This window comes from Rhodnius prolixus, unplaced genomic scaffold (genome assembly GCF_049639745.1).
Source record: "Rhodnius prolixus isolate KJV_2025 unplaced genomic scaffold, Rpr scaffold_7, whole genome shotgun sequence".
Lineage (NCBI taxonomy): Eukaryota > Metazoa > Arthropoda > Insecta > Hemiptera > Reduviidae > Rhodnius > Rhodnius prolixus.
The window spans coordinates 20,175,155-20,190,755 of record NW_027411582.1 but is presented as its reverse complement, the minus strand read 5'-3'; the positions used below and the strand labels follow the sequence as shown (position 1 = coordinate 20,190,755).

General features: G+C 32.2%; 1 protein-coding gene and 1 long non-coding RNA gene across 7 annotated transcripts in view; one reads left to right on the top strand and one right to left on the bottom strand.

Annotated features, from left to right (window-relative positions):
• The window catches only part of LOC141447157 (transmembrane ascorbate-dependent reductase CYB561-like), a 246,981-nt gene that overhangs the window by 182,468 nt on the left and 48,912 nt on the right, over positions 1 to 15,601 (top strand). For all 5 annotated transcript variants that reach the window (XM_074114411.1, XM_074114410.1, XM_074114413.1 and 2 more), the window contains exon 2: positions 13,631 to 13,851. In XM_074114411.1, coding sequence (XP_073970512.1) covers positions 13,631 to 13,851 — 221 coding nt within the window. The remainder of the gene's footprint in view (positions 1 to 13,630; positions 13,852 to 15,601) is intronic.
• LOC141447159 (uncharacterized) overlaps positions 7,605 to 15,601 on the bottom strand; it is a 30,004-nt gene continuing 22,007 nt past the window's right edge. Inside the window, exon 4 of one of the 2 annotated variants that reach the window (XR_012454167.1) lies at positions 7,605 to 7,739. This is a non-coding gene — a long non-coding RNA (uncharacterized lncRNA). Of the gene's footprint in view, positions 7,740 to 13,440; positions 14,529 to 15,601 lie in introns of those variants that run through there. The other variant, XR_012454165.1, reaches the window with a different exon arrangement.

Genomic DNA, 15,601 nt, shown 5'->3' with positions numbered 1-15,601 from the left:
ACTTCCATAGCACTTGTTTCGTCCCATTTTACCCAATTGAATTTTAAAGATGTTTAGTTTTTTGAAAATATTCAGTTTAAAATTTTTTAAACTTAACTCTTGTGTAAATGGGCACTAGTGACCCAAGAGCTAGTACTAAAAAAATTTGACCCACGTCTTAAAAAGGTTCGCCATCCCTGACATAGTAAGTTAGGTTTAACAAAATGATAAATTCAATATAAATATATTTAGTCACAATGTTTGAAACACTTTATCGTTCTTAATGAGGTATGTATCTCTAACAAAAAATAATAATAAACTTAGTAGGGAAGGGATTAGCTATGAGGTTAGCATACTGGACTCCCATGCGGAGGTCCCAGGTTCGAATCCAGCTGCTGACCCTTAGATTTTCTCTTCCTAGGAGCTTCTTACAGCTCACTGTCCGGTGATGGTCTGTAACGAGAGAACACTGCCCGGAGGCCGGCAGTTCACTGAAAAAAGCTCAGGGCGCTAATAACCTCAGCTGTTGATGCGCAATAAAAAAAAATAATAATTGGATGATTGTAAAATCTGCCCCTGGAATTTTAGATTGCCATCACAAATTATATTCAAGTTGCAAAAAAAAGTGGCATATCCATGCTAGGTTCTAGGTCCAACCTGCAAAAAAAAACTCTAGAGAAATAACCCACTTAATCGAAACGCAATGAGATTGATAAATAATCATTTGCATGTGACCTTGTCTCTATAAAAAATTCTCTTTTTACAATACAAATATTCTGTATAAAAAGATCTGTCTGTTGATAAAAAACTATTCACCATTTTAATATGAATGAAGAGAATACAAAACTACAATATTATGTTAGAAAGGAACGTGAAGCATTTGTTGTGATGGAACAGCTGATATTTTTGTATTAAAACAAAGTATAGCGAATATAAGTTGTATAATATTAAACAAAAAAAAATGTCATTAAATAAGTATTGTATTAAATTTATACTTATACAGTATTGTAAGTATAATATATATTTGAGGAATGGATGCCCAGTTGTTTTTATTGTGCTGAGCGTGTTAGGTGAATGACCTGTTGGCCAGAACTCATCGCCACTCGGCCAGTCTGTTGCCACACTCCGTAATGGGCCCAGAACCCCTCTTTGTCTAGTTGCCTACATACATCCGCTTCTTACTTATTTTCTTTATTTATATTTGAAAACTATTGTTGTTTATAAGAGCTATACATTTTACAAGATACATAATCATGTGATTCTAGGGCAAATGTAAGAATTTAAAATTTTTGTATTTACAAGTACCAGGTTTAAGTTCTCTCTTTTACTGGATATAAGACTTACTCTCAAAATGGTTTCTTGGACGATCTAATCAAAGAATTTTATCACATTCAAGATCTATATTTTTATTTTGTGAATTTTTCATAAATATTTCAGAAATGCTTCTTTAATGTTTTCTTTTTAAGCCTACTTAAATTACAATCAATAATTTGCTTATAGTTCAAAAAATCGAACAATTATAGTTTATAGTTTTCTGAAATTTTAATGGGTCACTCCTATTTGTTGAAATAAAAAATGAATAAAAAAAAAAAATCTTTAAAATAATAAGTTCAAAGATAGGATTTAAAATATTAATATTACCGATTAGGTTGCTAACTTTTTAAATTTTGCTCAATAATTGTAACAATTATTTTCATTATTTTTGGAAGGTTATCTGCTGTGATTGCAGAATAAATAAGTCTACTAATAAGATTTGACTATTTAGTGTAGGGTTGCCAACTCTATAAAGTTCCAAAAAAGGACACCCAAAAAAAATATTAGGTACATTCAGGGCCGTCGACAGGATTTTGGGGACCGGGAATATACAGGGTGTTCAGCATAAGACTACCGTTACTTCGGAAGGCGATTCTGGGCATCATTTGCAACAAAAAAATTCTATATAAACTATGGCTCTATTCGGCTCCGTTTTATATGTAGATATTTTTAATTTTATTTTTTTCAAGGTATTACTACTTTTTAGCAAACATTTGTCTATATTTCTCAAACTATTAAAGCTACAGCAATTTCAATAAGCTCATTAGAAAGAAGGTTAAATTTCCTTTTAAGTAAGTTAATATCAAGTATTTCCCTTTGAGGCCCAAACATAAGAAATAGCAAGTTTCTAATTTTTTTTCCAAAAACTTTGACTTCATTTTTCTCAAAAATATTATATAAGTTTGAAACGTACACTCCTCATGAAAAACATCTACATACAATCACCTTTCGAAAGGTATATCATGAGTAGTGGTTATTTTAAAAATTGATGGAGAAATCTGCGATTAATTGCAAAAAAGTAGGCCTCAAAACAGCGTCGGCATTATGAAAGGAATTCAACTACCATAAGAATATTAAAACTGTCCGGTAGGACAGTTGTATAAGGGTTGACCATCAAAAACTGCACGAAAAAGTGTAACGTTGAAAAACACCCAACTTTGACAATTTTTTTCTATTTTTCTATAAAAGATAAAATTCCCAAATTTTCTTTAAATCTTACTCCAAACCCTCCTTTATAACTGTAATTTTTTTGCAACCACCCAGATCTAATAGGTTTCGAGAAAAAAGTTGCCGAAAATGAGCAAAAACGGCTTTTTCAAAAAATGTTCTTGTTCTTGTTCTTCTTCTTCTTCTTGTTGTTCTTGTTGTTGTTCTTGTTGTTACCTTTTTTGTAAACAACGTAGCGCCTAAACGCGTGAACCGATTTTCATGAATGAGGTGTCATTCGATTCGGAATTTTATGTAGATGTGCCTTTTGGGGGTCTCGGCCCTGTACATCGAATGGGAGAGGAGTTAACCCCCTTTATGTAAGGCCCCCTCCAAAATTATTATTACTAATTACTCTGTAAATCTTGGCCCGATTTTGATAAAATTTGGTAGGATGATAGGGTTAGGGCTCCCCTACCTAACAATAAAGCGACGATCTGCTCTTACACTTGTTAAGGGGAAGTATAGCAATCGTTTCAAATTATCGACACGTGAACCGATTTTCATGAATGAAGTGTCATTCGAATCGAAATTTTGTACAGATTTTTACTTTAAAAGTCTCGACGCTATGCCTCATAAGGAGGGGAGTTCGCCCCACCCAAATAAGGCCCTTTCTAAAACTATTATTACCAATATTTCTACAAAGCTTAGTCCGATTTTGATAAAATTTAGCTCAAATAAGTGGTTAAAGCTCCTCTACGTGGCTGTGAAGTGCCATCATGCTCTTACACCTACTAAGAGGAAGTACTGCAATCGTTAAAATTATGAATGAGTGAACCTATTTACATCAATGAATTGTCGTTCGATTCAAAATCTTTGCCTTTTAGGGAGAAGTACTGTAATCGTTGTTTATTTTTCTTGCTCCTCTTAAAAGGAAGTACTGAAATCGCAGTTTAATTTTGCTATTTACGTACAAATACCTTCCTATTTTATTCAAAACGCTTTCTCAAAAAAATGGTTATTGAGGATGGTTTGGGGACCGCAACTATAATCATTCTTTAAAAAGATCTCTCCAGTGGTAGTTACGGTTCCGATTTAACACCTTATCAGGTTATAATGATAGAATAGCTTATTCCAAATTTTAAAAAATCTGTAAAGCAGACGTAACTTTGCAAATAGACAAAAAGGAAAATCTATCCAAAAGGTACAAAAATCTCCTTAACAAAAACTTACAGTTTTAAAAGTTAAGTATAAGGGTTGATTAAACGCCAAAAGGTACACAAATCAGCAGTTCCCAACATTTCATTAATACTTCATTGATATAATTTAAGTAATTTTACTGCATTAACTTTTCCTTCACATTTTTTAGAATTTATTAGATGTCACAGACCCTTATGCTGGCCAGTTCATTCATAATATTTTTTTATTATAATTATGATAAAATGAGTGATGAATTATTCTGAGTAGTCACATATACATACATGTTAAAGTAGAAAAAAACAAAGTTAGAGTCGGCCACTTTTTAAATTTCAATCACGGAGGATTCAAAACAATATTTCAGTCTTAAATTCGTCTTACCGAAATATTCGTGAGCACAAATAACATACATTTAATAACAAGTAGATTATTCAACAATATTTACTCATTTCTCAATTGTAATTTAATTTAGTCCCCCTAATTTTACTTATGGTAAAATACTGGAATAATTAGCTGTCCTAAAAATATGCATATCTTTATTTTCTTTATTTTATATTACATATATATAACATTGTGGGAAGAACACCTAGATTGAGAGTGTAATTGAAGAAAACTATATTATTTGCGATAAAGCCAGATTATTTATTACTTATTATTACAAACGTTTGACTACAACATAAAATAACAATTACTTTAATCGAAGAATGAACTTAAACCAATGATTTTTATTTAAAAATAAAAATAAATGCATAAAATCATTGATGTAAAAAAAGTTTATGAATTTTTTAGCCTCTTATTTTTTTTATATTTTTTATAACGTTTTCTTTTTCACCTGTGATTAATAGTTTGATTATTATAGATAAATAGATATTACAGTCAATCTAAGTTAAATGGTGTGCTACTTGAGTAAATATTTTGTAGACGAAAATGGCCAGCATAAGGGTCTGTGACATCTAATAAATTCTAAAAAATGTGAAGGAAAAGTTAATGCAGTAAAATTACTTAAATTATATCAATGAAGTATTAATGAAATGTTGGGAACTGCTGATTTGTGTACCTTTTGGCGTTTAATCAACCCTTATACTTAACTTTTAAAACTGTAAGTTTTTGTTAAGGAGTAATTAATCAGAATCCATCAAATCCAGTACCATTTTTTGCATTTTGTTCATCGTTACATCAATAACCTGTTGACCTATTCAGTTCAGTTAGAACAGAAAAACAATACGCCAAATGAAGAAGTCTCAGAAGTCAGAACTTAAATCAAAAATACAATAAAATAAATTAGATTTGTGTGAATAATATCTGGAAAAAAGGACAAAAGGCGTCCTTTCCTAATTTAAAAAAGGACAGTCCTTTCCAAAAAAGGGCAGTTGGCAACCCTGATTTAGTGCGGAAAAAAAATTTGATTTGTTCATATTCTCTAAATTGAATTATACACAATAACTTGTTTACATAATATAATTTATTTTGATATGATGACAAAGGTTTAATAAGTTTATTGTTTACCTTTCAGTGAACTGTGCGTGTGTCCTCCATTACTTACAAGTCTTTCATCGTTATCTAGTTATACCTTTCTATTTTGTTTCATCTGTGAAGGACGCTTAGTGTTACTTAGGGCCGGTTTTAGAAAAATAACAATAATCAATCACATTATTTCTTTTTTTTCTCTACCTTTTGTTGCTTATGTTGGTAGTGGTGCAATATACGTATTGCTTTGCTTTAGTAAAGAACAGTGTAACTATTTTGTTTTATACAGGGTGTTCATTTTAAGACGGCTCAAATGCATTTTTGAAGAAAATAATTATATAAAATAAATTTAATGTGTTTTTATACCAGTTTTGTCTTTTTTAATGCCCTGTGCAAATGCATATACGATAGTTAGCCATCTGTGAAGGAGGCCTTAATCGAAGTACAAATTTTGAACTTTTTGGGCCCAAATTTGGAAACTGGTATGTAATTAATTTATATTGTTTCTTCAACATCTTATTAGTTATACACATGACCAATTATCGATTTCAATTTAGATTTTACTCCTTAGTTAAGGGACTTCGTTTGTCCTTGTCTTTTTATGACCAACTTTAGTGCGAATTTCAATTAGAAGGAATCTCATCTAATCCATTCTTTTGGGCTGTAAAAGTTAAAAAGAAAAATCGAAGGACAACAGAAAAAAGTAAAACACTGACTCATATTAGGTGACCTTAATCTGATAGCAAAAGTAGGAGACCCACAATATTGGTGGCTAGTTGTGTAATGGATAACAGAACAAAACAGGCAACGTAGGTATTTTGTGGTTTCGCATTTTTACTTTTTGTTCATATATATAATTTTTTTTTTTCCACACTTTCAAGATTCCCCCTGTCTTAAGTTCCAACCTACGTCACTTTCCTTTTCAATCTGATATATGTATTTACAATTCACTACACTTAGTGTGCCATTCCTACACTTGGATCACATCAAAGGAAAGTCAGTTATTATATGCTTGCGTCAGCGTAATAAACCAATATCTAACGTTTCTATACCATTCAATAAAATTACTTTTTATTTATTTTTTTAAAGCAGTGGTTCTTAACCTTTTCAAAGACGCGGAACACAATTATGTACATATATGTATATAATTCTCTCGCGGAACACTAACATTTAAATGAACGAACGAACGAGTCATTTTACTTAGTTCATTGAAAATGAACGACTCGTTCAGACTCGTTCATTGAAATGAACGATTTTGCCCCCATCAATAATTCACTTCCATTGGAAAAATGCTGTAAAAGACTATGACTATAAGACTGTAGAAGATAGGCCAGCTTTTAAAGTATAATTATAAATAAAGTGGTATAAAGTACCACTGTTTTAAAGTATAATTTTCTTCTGTTTTCTCCGAGTAACATAGCCTATCTTACTTTTATTTTATTGATTAAGGTATTATAATAAAATCATATCTTGTTTTTAAGAACGTGATAAGTCAAATAAAAATTAAATATTACAGATTTGATATCGATTCCATGTGTTTTGTGTTATTAATTCATTTTTGTCATGCAATATTGTAAAATATTAAATCATTCTAACGGTACGCCATTATTTGTCTTCGAAGTAATCATTTCTGTTAGAATTCTTTGAAGAAATGCTTCGGACTAATCCTTAATGCAGCATTTCCCAACCTTTTTTTTTGGCTCGCGTACCACTTGGTAGTAGTACATCAAGCTAAATTGTACCACTTCGTAAAAATGTATTTCGGGAAATTTGTTAATCCGAGAGTGTTATTTTATTATTATTATTATTATCTTTATTTGTATAGAGGTACAATGTATCTGTTACAAAGGAGTTCAAGTTCAAGTTCACTTTATAAACTTTGTAAAGTGTAAGATCTTAGCTTTAAAACTTTTTTTAAATAATTAAAAATTGCGAACATATTTTTCTCTTCAAAATTATTAATTAACTTACAAAGTTCTTCTTTAGGATTATTATTTTTGTGCCCAAATCGTCTAAATTAATTTCTTTTAAGCATTCAACTATCTGTAAGTACCAATTAAATTTAATGTTGCTTGGATAGAGCTTACTTATTACAATCCAGTCTCTTTAAGCAGATTTTTACATAGTTATCATTTAAGTTCTGCCACATGATAGTTCTATTAAATTTTCTTTATCTTTTGTTGATAATGATGTAGCTTTTCCTAAATTTTCTTTATAGAATGGGTTTGAAATACCAATTATCATTTGTGTTTTCGGGTTTTGAAAAATACTACATGCAAGACAATTTTAATCCTGTTAAAAATGTGCTATTATATTTTCTCGAATATCTTGAGAAAGACTAACCTTATTGCTGTACATTTTAATAACTTTACTGTATAATATTATTAATTAAAATAATTTTTATGTATTGTAGGAAAAAAAAACGTTTCTATGGTATTTATATGATTTAATTTTTGGTTTATTTCTATGTCCGCCATTATTGATAATTTTTCGGGTACCACCAAACAGCAACTCGCGTACCACAGGTTAGGAAACGCTGCCTTATTGTATTCCTGTAAAACCAATGTGGGCAGTTTTATTTGTCACGTATGTACTTTTGGTTTTTGAATGGGATCTCCGAAGTTCTCAAGCTTGTCCTGGAAATTATGAGAAGAGTAACAATGATTAAGTCACATGGAAGGCAAAATTATGTAGGTGAGGACGCTGCAAAAAGCGCGATAAAATAAATCTTAAGAGTGCTTCAAAAAAAGAAGGAAATTTCAAGAGATGTTTGCTTTAAAATAGTAACCAATTAAGTGTCAATATTTTAATTATGTATTTACATAAAATTAATTAACTAATTAAACTAAATAAACACTTTCTACATAATATTCCATATGTAGAATTAATTTTAATTAACAAGGACAATGTAATATGATAACGAACAGTCTGACAGAGAGATGAGGTAGATTGGTAGCGGAGTAACAAATTATCATCATATAGTCAACAATGAGGATGTACAAACTTACACGGTTGCCATTCTAGACTCGACTACAACCACCTCCGCCATTTGTTGACTTCCCACGATAAATACTAACACAACTATAATGACATAATGCCCTATATTATATTCATTAACTAATACTATTTACAATATAGTAATATTGTAAATACTGTTTTTAGTCACTTTTAATAAAATATACTACCAAATCTATTCCAAGTTTAGTGTAACAGCTTATAAACCTTCACATGTACTATAAACAATGCACTTTGCAAACGAGAAGGCAAAGCAAACTCTTACCTGGAAAACAAGCATAATTGCAAAATATGTAATATGTAAGTCTTTTCAAGTAAAAATAAAATGTCCATGTAAATGATAATTTAATTACACATAGGATTGTAATTAATGATATTTATTTACATAGTTAAAAGCAAAATATCTTGCTCGTATCTTATTTTCCATAAATACTTACTAGTGCTGGCCTCTATGAGCAATACTAGAACTTCCAAATTTGGTAGTCTAGCGAAGCTATAAGTAGAATTCAAACTACCTCATAAAAAATGGAGAATCCATCAAAAATTAGGCATGGATAATTTTTCCACTTGATGTGTGTTATATTCTTGACTGAAATACCAGGGGAATCTGCTAAACCAGTTAAGAATAAAATCAAGAAGGTAGGTGTTCTATTAGCCATGTTTCATTCTTTTATTAATTACTTTGGTAGTTGAGAATGCCTTTAAATGAAACAGAGCTTTATTAGTTAATCAATTTGCTTTTTTAAAAGTATAATCATTAATTGTTAGGAGAGTGACTGTGTCATCCATTTTGTAACTCAAAACAAAACCAATTTAAGACAGAAATTAGGGAATCTACGCTTTACAGATCATCAACATGCTTAACTCATTTATTATTGAACCAATTAGGTTAAATTAAATAATTTGCTTCAGACTATAACATTAATTATAGTCCGAGAATTGAATTTGGAATATATTTTTTAAAATAATGATACAAAAGATATAAATGTTCTGTAGAGCAAAAACAAACAATGATGCTGTTTAATAATACTGTGGTGTTTTATGAAGAATTATGATCATTTTTCATCTTGTTTGTAAATAAAAGATTTCATCCTTTATCTGTACTGAGCTGAATGTACGAGGGTCGTTTGAAAAGTCCGTGCAAAGTCAGAGAGATAGCACCACTGGCGCGTATCGAGGTTATGTTTAGTTAGTAGCATCTCTTGGAAGAACACACACCAAGTTTCAGCCAGATCGGTCTATTTCTTTGTGTTTAGCATTCGTTTGAATCGAGGAAGTCGAGTGATTTTCAAAAAATGGATGAAAAAGAATTTCGTGTGTTGATTAAACACTACTTTATGAAAGGCAAAACGCCTCAGGAGACTAAAGAGAAGCTTGATAAACATTATGGTGACTCTGCACCTTCGATTAGAACTGTTTATAAGTGGTTTCAAAATTTTCGGAGTGGCCATATGGGCGCACAAGTGACGCTGAACGTTCTGGACGCCCTGTTGAGGTTACTACTCCAGAAATCATTGATAAAATCCATGATATGGTGATGGATGACAGAAGAGTGAAGGTGCGTGAGATTGCTAGTGCTGTGGACATCTCGAATGAACGGGTACATAATATTTTGCATCAACATTTGGACATGACAAAGCTATCCGCAAGATGGGTGCCGCGATTTCTCACGCTTGACCAAAAACGAAATCGTGTGAAGTGTTGCAAGGACGGTTTGCAGCTGTTCCAGAAGAATCCGCAGGACTTTAAGCGTCGTTTCGTCACTGTGGATGAAACATGGATACATCACTACACTCCTGAGACCAAAGAACAATCTAAACAATGGGTTACCTAGGGGGGAATCTGCGCCAAAAAAAGGCGAAGACCGTTCCTTCGGCCGGAAAGATTATGGCGACTGTCTTTTGGGATTCGCAAGGAATAATCCTCATCGACTATCTGGAAAAGGGTAAAACTATTACAGGTGCATATTATTCATCGTTACTGGACCGTTTGAAAACCGAGCTGCAAGAAAAACACCCACGATTGGCCCACAAAAAAGTCCTTTTCCATCACGACAACGCACCAGCTCACACCTCAGCAGTTGTGGTCACAAAATTAATGGAAATAGGGTTCCAACTCGTTTCACATCCCCCCTATTCTCCAGACTTGTTTCCCTCGGACTACTATTTGTTCCCCAATATGAAGAAATGGCTGGCGGGAAAAAGATTTTATTCAAACGAGGAGGTGATTGCAGAAACGAATGGCTATTTTTCAGACTTGGACAAATCCTTTTATTCGGAAGGGATCAACAAACTAGAGCAGCGTTGGACGAAGTGTATAAGCCTAAAAGGAGACTATGTTGAAAAATAAAAAAGGTTTACCCCAAAAAATTAAGTAGTTTTTATTTTTGCACGGACTTATCAAACGACCCTCGTATATTTCTGTAGTTTAATTATTACTATCTTCATATTTGTTTTAAAGGCGCAAATAACTTTTGAGGTCATTAGTGTCCGGTAATTTTTTCAGTTCACTGTCGGCCTTCGATTTGTGTTCTCTTGTTTCTTGTACAGCTCTAACCATCGCTGAATAGTGAGCTGACAGAGGTTTCTTTAAAGAGGAAATCTAAAGGCAATCAGCTGATGTGATTTTCACTTGGAATCTTTCTATAATAATCTTTTTATTGCAGGAATGCTGATATCTATTTTACAAACCTATTTTTTTTACGATTATCCATGTCTGGAAGATTCTTCTTTATATTACTCAAACCATTTAGAGGTCAACAGTCTAAATATTTCTTGTACAGAAATATTAAGTGCTGCACACGTGTCTACTAAGAATTTCTTTTAATATTTTTTAGCTGATTTTTCTTAGATTTCTAAAGATAAACGGAAATAATAGTTTATCTAGGTTTTAAGAGAAATCTGTCAATACTGACTTCCTGATTTCTTTATAAAGGTATATCTTCTTTTTCTTTTTTTCTGTAACAATTTGTAACAATGAAGAAAGAGAAAACAACGTGTAAATGAGATTTTAAAGTTGTCACACATCAGTGAATTATATAGCTGTGTTATGTTCGCGCCGTCAGCTTCATTTGTGCAAGTTTTAAAGTATACGTAATAGAAGTTTCGACTCTCACAGATATAAAACATCAATATAATATGAAAGCATAAAATTGTTCGCTTAGATAATACGAGGGAAATTGTAGTAAAAAAAGAAATCGATGAATCACAAATGAGTTTGGTTCAGAAAAAGAATTTTTGTTTTTTAAATGTTTTATTTAAATTTTAATTTCAACTCCAGTTTAAACAGATAAAACATTGCGATCATCACAAATTTTATTTTAAAAAAAATAGAGTTAATACCAGAAATAGATTTCATGAAGTTACCTGGCTGGGTCCATAAAAATAGTTATTTATTTAACAAGTGTGGAAAGTAGTACTTTTCCTCACGCGAGGCAGGGTTTGCACGCACGAGCGAGCAAAGCGAGGAAGCCATTAGATTTATTAACTAAAAAAATTAAAAATTTCATTTTTACAGTCTACAAAAAGTAATTTATTTATTATAAACATTTATTGTTATATTACAATTATTTACATTACTTACGTATTCACATTACTTATTACATTTTCTGCTGTTTCTTTTATTGATGGAGTGTTTTCTAAACAGGAATCGCAAGAATCCATTTTAAATTTCTATAAGGTAACACTATAGCCTTTTTAACTGTTATAATTAAAAATATCTAATTATTTATTAAAGTATTATTTTTATTTCTATATTCCTTTCAATTTTTATTTTATTTTTTAATATTCGTTTTATAATTATTTAGTTACGTTAAATAAGCTTATTAAAGTTTTACAGAAAATATTTATGTTAATAACAAAACTTCTTATATCAAGGAAGCACAATAAAGTTTTTCCACACACTAGTGCGGAAAGTAACACTAATGGGAATTTTTCCCCACAAGTGTGGGAAGTTGGGCATTACACAGCTGATTTTAATTGAGTAATGAGAACTTCCCGACATGGTTGCAGAAAAAAGTTATTTAGTAAATAGTCTGAAATAAAGATTGTGATTTGTGAACTGTGTTAAAATCGAAACATCGAACTAAGCCTAAATATTCCTGTTAGTATAACCTTCGCAACCGATATTTTTGTAAAAAAAAAACCTTCAATGGGGTTTTACTTGATTTCTTTTGATTTTGTTTTTGTAGCTTCCAGCTATGAAAAGGTTATATTGGTTATGTGTTATATAAATTCGAAAACAAATCTCGTACGAGTAGATTCATACGATTTGAATTGCCATAATGAATTATTGGTGGCAACTGAGCATTTATATATTTGATGCTACACCACGAAGTTAGCATCAACATAATGAATAAACTATTTTTACTCTCTTACTTATTAGTACTTGAGTTCAAATAACACCAAAACGTATGTCATTTTGAACTGTTGTAAACGAGGTGTGGTTATTAAATAACGAGACTGATGCTGCTACAGAAGAACTATGCATGCGCCAAATCCTAACGACCGACAGCTATGCAGCGTAAAACCTTCTCTTTCGATTGCAACGTCCCTCAAGTGTTTGTAGAGAAATCTGTCTGACCGGAACCATCGTTTTGAGTAAGAGGTGTTAGTTTCGTTTTGCCGAAAACATGATACTACACATGTAGTACAGCAACGAATTGTCGTGAAATTTCACATGAAATTGGTAAAACCGCTACTGAAACTTATCTTTTATTAAAAGAAGTTTATGGCGATGAATGTTAATCACGTGCGCAAGTTTTTGAGTGGTTCAAATGTTTCCAAGATGGCCGAGAAGACGTCGGAGATGTGATGACCGCCTGGGTAGCCGTTCCACGTCCAAAACGGATGAAAATATCGATTATAATCGATCAACATTACTACCGGTGAGGTGCTTGCTCAACTCCGTGAAAGAGTAAGGAAAAAAACGACCCGATTTGTGGAAGAACAAGTCCACAGGGTTCTCCATCAAGACAACGCGCCGGCTCACATTGCATTGTCTGTCAAGAACAGTTTCTAGCCAAGTATAACATTCCAATTTTAGGCCATCCGCCTTATTCGCCTGACCTGGCCCCCCATGTGACTTTTATCTGTTCCCCACAAAGTCAAATCTGCATTAAAAGGGACAAGATTTCAGTCCGTTGAAGCTGCGAAAGAAAAAGCAGCATGCGTCATGCAGAAGCTGTCAGAAAAAGACTTCCAGCACTGTTCTAACAATGTATGGATAGAGGAGTGGTGTATATTGAAGGTGATAATAACTAAATATGTATAAATTTAAAATAAAATGTTTTATAGCAATAGTCTCGTTATTTAATAGCCACACCTCGTGATATCCAGAAGAGCTGAAAAGCCATTGTAAGTAGAAGCCTTCCATCACAGCTTCAAGAATGGAAACCTGCTCCAAAGCGATGTAATTTATATACCGTCATATGTACTTTGTATGTGTCATATGTATTGTACAAATATGTGTCTTTGAAAATTAATATTTTTTTCCCTTTTCTTTTCTGTTTCAGACACTATGATTCAGACGATGAAGATCTATCGTGCGGTCATTGGTGTGAATATGTACTCGTCGTCGTACTGAGTTCTGTACTATTACTAGCTTCCCTAGTATTGGTACTCTTCTGGTCATTGTACTACAGGAAAGGATATGCATGGAATGAGAATCCAACATTACAATTCAATCTGCATCCAACACTTATGGTTGCTGGCTTTATATTCTTCAGCGGATTTTGTTAGTACATTTAATTTGTATAGATAGCATTTTTTTTTATTAAAAAGAAATCTATGAAGCGTGTAAATGGCAAGGCACTGCCCCTTCGGAACCAACCTATATTTATTTTATTTTTTAAAAAGATTAGATAACCTTCCTACCACTTGCTTTCCCCAAATACTTATTCCAATTTTTGAGTTACATGATCGTTTAATTTTGGGTTCAAGATTGGAAGATCTAGAATTGGTTTTTGCTTTCTACTTGAAATTAGTAAGGTTATACAAGTAAAAGATGATCAGCAAAGATAAAGATGCAAAAACCATTTGTTTAATTTAATAATTACTTGAAAAGTAAAGTCTCTTCCAACCAGCCTGCCAGCTTCCCTCACTTCTGTAAAGTAAGAAGAGAATACACTAATTATGGAGTCTAGAAGCATAGCTGTACTCTGAAGACAAGCTCATGGTTGGGGGTGACAGGCTAACTTTGAAGTTTTAATTCTATTTTAAACTTTCTAAAAGAATTTTATTTCAAAAAACTACTTTTGCAACATTCTGTTTTTTTAAGTCATCAACAGTTCAATCCTTTTCACAATATTGTACATCTTTCTGTTTCCAAACTAAGCATTGCCTTTAAGAAGTAATCTAGGCTGAGATTATTCGATTGGGCAGATTCTTCAAAAGTATTTAAGAAGATTGTCTCTAAAAAAAAAAATCAATCTTTATTATTTTCTTCTCGCCACCTTTCTGCATATAATTATTATATACAAAATCTTTTGAAAGTGAGGTTACGTTAGGTTAGGTTAAGAATCTTTTGAAAGCGTGGTTATGTTAGGTTAGGAATCTTTTGAAAGTTAGGTTAGGTTAGGAATCTTTTGAAAGTTAGGTTAGGTTAGGTTAGGAATCTTTTGAAAGTGTGGTTAGGTTAGGTTAGGAACCTTTTGATAATGTGGTTAGGTTAGGTTAGGAACCTTTTGAAAGTTTGGTTAGGTTAGTTTAGGAATCTTTTGAAAGTGTGGTTAGGTTAGGAATCTTTTGAAAGAGTGGTTAGGTTAGGTTTAGGAATCTTTTGAAAGTGTGTTTAGGTTAGGTTAGGAATCTTTTGAAAGTGTGGTTAGGTTAGGAATCTTTTGAAAGAGTGGTTAGGTTAGGTTTAGGAATCTTTTGAAAGTGTGGTTAGGTTAGGTTAGGAGTCTTTTGAAAGTTTGGTTAGGTTAGTTTAGGAATCTTTTGAAAGTGTGGTTAGGTTAGGAATCTTTTGAAAGTGTGGTTAGGTTAGGTTAGGAATCTTTTGAAAGTGTGGTTAGGAATCTTTTAAAAGAGTGGTTAGGTTAGGTTTAGGAATCTTTTGAAAGTGTGGTTAGGTTAGGTTAGGAGTCTTTTGAAAGTGTGGTTAGGTCCACAATTATGGATAATATCACCGATTATATCCGCACAAAATATTGGCCTTCTTAAATACGTTTATCCACTATGGCTAACATTTTCCAAATATTTCATCGAATATTGTGGGCCTTCTTAAGGAAGAAAAATGCACATAGACCAAGTAGATTTGTTTCTCTTCTCGAGTACAAGAACTTATTAGCTCATTATCGTTCAAATGCTAGGGCAGATGTGATCCAGAGACCCTGATATTCTCTTCAGCTTCAAGTTTCAGGCTATCCAATGAAGGTAAAAAATTTGGGAAAGGAATTAGGATAACAGCCAAGCTCCAAGTTGGTTCGGCATTCTTTTTCTTCTAGTCCTTCCAAGGTAACCACTTTACATTTTTTGGGAAC